This window comes from Psammomys obesus, unplaced genomic scaffold, assembly GCF_907164565.1.
Source record: "Psammomys obesus unplaced genomic scaffold, mPsaObe1.curated_primary_1811, whole genome shotgun sequence".
Taxonomy (NCBI): Eukaryota; Metazoa; Chordata; class Mammalia; order Rodentia; family Muridae; genus Psammomys; species Psammomys obesus.
In genome coordinates, this window is record NW_026595981.1 from 4,405,538 (window position 1) to 4,412,830 (window position 7,293).

The 7,293-nt window shown below is 46.6% G+C and overlaps 1 protein-coding gene across 1 annotated transcript in view; it reads right to left on the reverse strand.

Moving 5' to 3' along the window:
* Nlk (nemo like kinase) overlaps positions 1 to 2,940 on the reverse strand; it is a 127,896-nt gene extending 124,956 nt beyond the window's left edge. Inside the window, exon 1 of the mRNA XM_055620336.1 lies at positions 1,276 to 2,940. Coding sequence (XP_055476311.1) covers positions 1,276 to 1,733 — 458 coding nt within the window. The 5' untranslated portion in view covers positions 1,734 to 2,940. The remainder of the gene's footprint in view (positions 1 to 1,275) is intronic.
* Positions 2,941 to 7,293: the final 4,353 nt, after the last annotated feature.

A 7,293-nucleotide genomic window follows, 5' to 3' on the forward strand; every position in this document is an offset into this window, starting at 1 on the left:
TGAAGTCCCTGGGGAGGGTGTTATGGAAGAGAAAGAGGAAAGCAGGAACAGGCAGGTCCCTGAACAGAGTGACTGGAAAGGAACCACTATGGCCTACACTTTTTCCCACTAGGAATCCCCACAGTCCCTGGAGAAGCAAGAACACAGCAATAATCTCCTTGCAGGATGAAAAAAACTAGACTCTAAGCTGTTGTTTGTTGCTGATGTTTTGTTTTTGATGTTTTGTTTTTGTTTTAAGGAGAATTAAGAGTCAGCTCACTTAGATCTATAAATTCTGAAATAGGAAGATAGCAAATGATACCTAGCTGAATTTTAGCCTTAAAAACAAAGACAAAAAAAAACCACTTAATGGCTAGTTTCCAAGAGTTGTTTTTTGTTGTTGTTTTGTTTTGTGATAGGGGCTTTAAGACTATGTTTGCATGCACTGAAAATATGAAATCATTTCCCCACACTAGAATTGTTAATCCTTGGGAGAAAAAAAAAAAAAGCAGAAAACCCTCAGTTCATTCAATCTCCCTAAGAAGGGGAAACAGAAGAGGATGCTACATTTAACGGATCTTTAGACTTTTAAACAGAGCTGACCTGCAAAAGTGAAGCAGTTTCATTCGTTAAAGGTACACTTCCCACCACAGCCACTGGCCAACAGTCATCGACACGTTACAATGAATGTGGGCCACTGCACAGCTCCACTCTACTAACCTCATTTACGCTGCTCGTGTGTGGTGCTATATTTAATGCACTCTTATCACAAGGCCAAGCTACATACTTCCCAACTTCAGTTTTACGGTTTAAAACAAACTACTCAAGCGATGGCAGGTTCAACAATCACGCCTACCTTTCTTCCAAGAGCCAAGATCACAGAATGAGGTAGGAAAAGGTGCGGTGGGCAGGAAAGTTGACTGGACTAAGTTCTTCTAATGGGGACTATTACCAAGCTGGGGGTCCGTGGCTGACACCTGCTGTAACCGAGCAACCACTCCAAACTACTGCACGTGAGAGGTGACCAAGGTCTTTGTGGGAGGCACTTAACACACTCAATTTCTAATCTTACTAACAGTCTTCAAGCTTGTGTCACTCGGGAGAAAGGCTCCACTCCCGTCTGTCACGACTCGGCGGCACAGGCCTAGAGAGCCAATCCGTCAGGCCTCATAACCAGTGAGCGTGGGCTCCTCGAGTTGAGTTTAGAAACTTGTCCTGCTTTGGCCAACATGGAGTAAACCATGAAGCATGCTGGCCCGGTGAGAACCACGTGGAGCTGTGTTCTTTGATACTCACCAGACAACACCAAAGGCTCCGTATCCGATAGGTCTGTCCGGCTCAATGTCCAGCTGCTGCTGCGGGTGATGCGAGCGCTGATGATGATGCACCTTGACCGTGGCGGCGGCGGCGGCCTGTACCTGAGCTGGGGCTGCCGCAGCTGGTCCAGGGGCCTGACCCGGCGCCGGCGATGGGAAGTATGGCTGCTGTTGCCCAGGGTTTAACATGGCTGCGGCGGCGGCGGCTGCGGCGGCGGCCGCCGCTGCCGAAGACGTGTGCTGTTGTACCGGGTGGACGGCAGCAGCCGACCCCGGATGAAGGTGGTGCTGAGGGTGGTGGTGGTGGTGAAGGTGAGGAGGAGGAAGGTGTGGAAGGTGGTGGTGGTGGTGATGGTGGTGGGCTGCTGCTGCTGCTGATGTACCGCCATTGTAAGCCGCCATCATTTTTGCGTTGGCTCTTGTGCCACAAAGAGACATTCAAAAAAAAAAAAAAATGCCCTTTGATTGGAAAGCAAACTGGGTCAAGCTGTCATTTGGCCATTTAAAAAAGAAAAAAAATGAAGAAAAACCACTCACTCCACCTCAAAAAAAAAAAAAAAAAAAAAAACATAGAGCGTAACTGGCTTTATGTCTTCATCAGTCAATCCAGACAGAGTTGGAGGATCTTGGGTGTTCGGTTTTTAGGTGAGAGTGTGCGGAAGAAGGGTGTGGGTTGCCGAAATAAAAGTTAAGAACATAAAATAAGAAGGGAGGAAAAAAAGGAAAAGAAAAAGGAAAAAGGGCCCCTTCCCCCCAGGATTCCTGCCACAAGTGGATACTAAAACTCCATTCTTAATGGGGGGGAGGTTCCAACTTTGAATGTGGGAATAAAGGCCAAACCTCCCGACCCCCTGAACTCCACACACGAAAAGGATCCGGTAATACACCACCCTTGTAATCTCCTGAGAGGGTTGACTCATCTACCCCTTCCATCCCCACATCCTTTTCTAAACACCTCCCACCTCCTCAAAAACACAATTTAAAAAAAAAAAAAACCCAACCACTCTCAACCAAAAGGGCTGCGGGGAGATTGTCAGGGAAACCAGGTTCTAGCTTCCCCCCCACCTCGAACTCTCGGGTCTCCTACATCTCCCCTACTCCTAGTCTGGTTGACCTGACTGGGGCGAGGGGTGGGGGGGTGTACCAAACTTTCCTGGGCAGGATGAGCCAGGGAAGCAGGCTGGAGGAAGAGAGTGAGGAGGAGGCGACGGGCAGGACAGGAGAGGAGGGAGAGAACCCCGGCAAAAGTGTAGGGAAGAAGGTGCGGGGAGGGAATGAAAGAGCGGTGGGCAGCGCTCGGACGCCCAGACACAGGGAACCGCCCCGGGAGGAGGTTAGGGTCCCGGGGCCAAAGAACAGGAGCCCCGGGGAGCGGGCGGGGGACGGTCGGCAGCAGGCTGGCTCCTGCCCCCGCCGCCGCCGGCTGCCGGGGCTGGGGAGGGCTGGGGGGGGAGAGCGGGTGGGTCCCCCGCGCGACGGCCCCTGCAGGGCTCAAGGCTGCTCCGTCTCCCCCCCTCCCCCCCACCCGGCTTCCGTGCCCACGGTCGCTTCCTCCACAGCCGCCGCCGCCGCCGCCGCCTTCTCTTCAGCCGCCGCCTTCTCAGCCGCCGGTGCCGCCGCGGCCGGACTCACCTCCCCTAGCAAAGCCGGATAGAGCGGAGCCAGCGGCGGACACGCGCAACCAGCCGCCGAGGCCCCGCCCCCGCCTCACACTGACCGGCCGCCCTAGCCAATCCACGCCCACCTGTCCGCGTCCGCCTCCAATCCCTGGCCGGAAGCCGCAGACAGGCGCACTGCTCGACCAGTGGCAACCAGGTGTGGGGCTCCTGGGGAAATCCCGCCCTCGGCTCGGGATGGGCAGGCAGCTAGACCAATCAGAAGGCAAACCTTGGCCTGACCGACAAGGCTAAGAGCCAATTAAAAATCAAAGATCTCCGTGACTTTTTTTTTTTTCTTCTTCTTCTTCTTTCGCCTCTCTCCTCTTTTCTTTTTCTTCTTTTATCTTTTTGGCAAGAGCAGGAAGCTGCGTGCTAATCCCGCCCGCAAGAGCTAGAAGAGAGGGGCGGATTGAAAAAAAAAAAAAAAACCAATCGTAAGCCAGGAACAAAGAACAGAGAAACCAATCCTTGGGTTGAAGACCAAGTGGGATGACACTGGGTACAGATAGACATAGAACTGGACAAATGGGTGGGAAACGTTGATATAGGTCCCGCCTTTCGCATATCCTATTGGGCAGGATTGTGGAGGATTTGCTGTCATTTCGCAGACGACATCTTCAGGAGGCGGGGCCAAGGGAAAGGGGTGTGGTCTGATGTGGGCGGGACTTAGATGAAGAAGGCGGAGCCCAAATTATCACTGGTCCATTGATGGGAGCCATCTACAACTCTTTCTAAGGTGTAAGATATGGAAAAGCTAGAAGGAGCAAAAAGGGCATGTCTAAGCTACAGAAACTCAAGGTTCCAGGTTACTCAATAAGAACCCTGTAGACTCATTGGTTAACATTGATTATGACCAAAAAGAAGCTTGATTTTCATCATGCCCAGACTGCAAAATTTGTACAATTTAAAATCCAGGAAAAAAAAAAAAAAAGTTAAAGCCCCAAATGGTCAAGTAAGTTCCAGTCATTGAAATTTTACTAGAAGAACATCACTCTTTGATATTATTTTACTTAACCTAAGCTTACTCTTAAATACTAGGCTAACAACCATTATTCTTATTAAAACTGTGTACCAAAAACCTAGAGGCCATCTTTGATTCGTCTTTGGCCTGTCTACTCCTCCCTTTCCTATTAAGAAAGTAGTCTTAAACACCTTGGAGCATCTCTTCATCCTTACTTCCCATTCACCACAGCATTACCCGAACTTAACATTAGTAGCTCTCCTTTAGACTAACGGCTGTTGAGGACTTCGTAAACTTTTCCACTCCTATCACCTGTAAAAGGTGTTAGTACTGCCTGTAATTTGCTGGTTAAACCAAGAAAAAAACCAAGAAAGATTTCAAGAGAAACCATGAGTCCATGAAAATTTCTGAGAAATTCAGCATGGTTTTGAAATGTAAGAAATTGGTTTGGACTGAATTCCAGAGAAGTTTGTCATTGACCTGTGTTCACATAAATATGCAGCCAGGCATAATGGTACATGCCTTTCATTCCAGCACTTGGAAGGCAGAGGCAGGTGGATCTCATGTGAGTTCAAAGTCAACCTAGCCTACAAAGAGAGTTCCAAGATATCAAGAGCTACATAAAGACACCCTGTCTCAAAAGAAACAAATAAATATGTATGATAATAGTTTCTCAAACCAGGCATGATGGTGGATGCCTTTAATCCCAGCACTCCGCAGGCAGATCTTAATCTTGATCTCTGTGAGTTCAAGGCGAGCCTTGTTTACAAAGGAAGTCCAGGACAGCCAGGGTTACACAGAAAAACTGTCTTTTAAAAAAAAAAGTTTCTCTTGATGAATAAAAAGCAATTTAAAAACAAGTAAATAAATAAGGAAAATAATTTAGCAGTCTACTTTTACCTGAGGTTTTTGTTTCTATGATTACAGTTATCCATAATCACATGAAATAAACATGTTTTGAAAGGTGCACCATTCTAAGTGGTATGACTTAGCCCTTCAGTCATCAGATCAACTCCCACAGTATAGCAGCATTTAATGTCCAAGCAGCCTTATGTGATGGTCCACCATCGCCAACCTAAGCCATTTCTCCTCTTCATCTTAGCACATTGCATCTTCCCAAGTCATCACAAGAAACACTGAGAAAATGGTTTTTGAAATCTGAGCCACACACACATCACTTGTATTACAGTTGCACAGAATACAACCTGAGCAACTTTAATCTGAAAATCCAGAACTGAAAACATCCCAAATCTAAAACTTTTCAACATGACACACAAATGGAACATTCTATCCCTGGCTTTCTGTGAAAGGTCAGAGCCAAAATGCAGGTACATTGCAATATCACCTTCCTGCTTGAAGTTACCTTATGGCTATGCATGTAAGGGTTATATGAAACATAAATGAATGTTGAGCTTAGAGTTGGGTCCCAACCCCAAGATATCTTATATATGTAAGTTTGTCAAAATCCAAAACAACACAAAAATCCCAAATCTGAAACACTTCGGATCCCAAGAATTCCAGCTAATGGATGTTCAACCTGTTCTAGTTTAGAATTATTGTTGTTTCTTCTTATTGTGCCTAATTTATAAATGAAACACTTATCAAATACATATACAGGGAAAATAATTATCTGTAGGCTTTAGCACTCTTCATGGGTTCAGGCACTCACTTGGGGTTTTTGGAATCATCCCCTGTGGATAGCGGAGAAACAGAGTATTCCATGCCTCCAGCCTGAAATAAAGCCAATAAGCAAAAGCAGCCTGGGATGAGCTGGTCCTGTCTACTCCGGGGGCCTTCCTCTCACTTCCACCCTCCCTGTTTGAGACAGTCTAAATTTCCTTCAGCTCTTCAGATGCTTTGATGTCTCCAAGCCTGGCTTATTTTCAGTTTAAAACATCTCCCACCTGTGCCCCACTCCTCTAATCTCACCCCTCAGGCTTCATGTGAATGTCACGCTCTCCTTTGGAAACTTTTTATTACCCCTCATCTGGGCTGGCTCTCTAAGATCTATCTTCATGGCACGGCCTCGTTCTTAGCACTGAGAAATCTATGGGCTTGTCTCGCTTATGTTATGTACCCAGTACATAGGATAGTACCAGAAATTTTTAAAAAGTGCAGATGGGGGAGACCTTCACTAATTACTGGGGTGGGGAAGAGTCAATACAAACCTGAGCACTGTTTCCTAGCTACCCGATTCTGGCGATTTAACTGCCCTTTCTCAGGCTCTATGGTCTCCACTGAAATAATGCTAGATGCTTCATTAAGTTGATATGAGGATAAGGTGACATATTGAAAAGTGCTTAGCAAGGAACTAAAGTTCCATATTTGCTAATTCTGTTCTCACTCTCAACAGAGTGCTTGGGGTACCTTCCCAGTTTTCCAGTGTGCAACGACCTCCTTTAAAGTGTAGTTTTGAAGAAGCTTCTTCAGCGTGCAAGTTCTCTGGCTCTGTCCAACCCTGTTGAGTCAGAATTTGGATGGGAAGGGGCTGGAGTCTGGTTAACAAACCCTTCAGGTAATGCTGCCCTGAAGCTGGCCCTGAGGAAAGGGACTATCTTCTCAAATTTGACTTTCAGCACCCAGCACAGGGACTTTTGAAGGGACTTCTCTGGGGGCCCAGCAGCTCACCAAAAAGCTGTACATCTATTTAGAACAAGAATTTCGGAGCGGAATTCTGAGCTCCAAGTGCTACACAAATGGATCCAGTTGGAAACCTGGGAGAAATTAGTACAACTTCCCATGGGGTATGGGAGTGGGCACCCTGCACTTGAGAAGCTGAGGCAGAATTTTGAGTTCACCACCACCTTGACCTGGTGAGACCCTGTCTCAAAACCAAGAAACAAAAAACAACAAGACCACAAGAAATCATGGAAGCTTTGATTCTATTTTTTAAATGTAATTTAAAATGCCTGTTTGGAGCTAGACTTGGTAATGCCCATAATCCTGGCAGTCAGTAGGCTGAGCCAAAAGAATTGCCACAAACAAATTCAAGGCCAGCCTGAGCTCCAGAATGAGACCTTGTCTCAAAAATAAATAAATAAAGCAAATAAAAAAGCTAAAAGCAACATGTAAAATTATCGGGATGTGTTTTACTTAATCTGATGTACCCAAAATATTATAACTTCAACACGCAATAAAAATTTGAAAAGCAATATATGATGCAAGGTCTTTGAACTCTGGTATGCAGTTTCACTCACACCTCTCAGCTGAACTAAAAGTTCAGTTTCAGGTGAACATGCCAGTAATCCTAGGTGTTCAGGGGGCTGAGACAGGAGGATCACTGGGTTTAGGCCAGGCTGGACCACATACAGCCCAAGCTATATAGAAACAGCCCTTCCTTCCTTCCTTCCTTCCTTCCTTCCTTCCTTCCTTCCTTCCT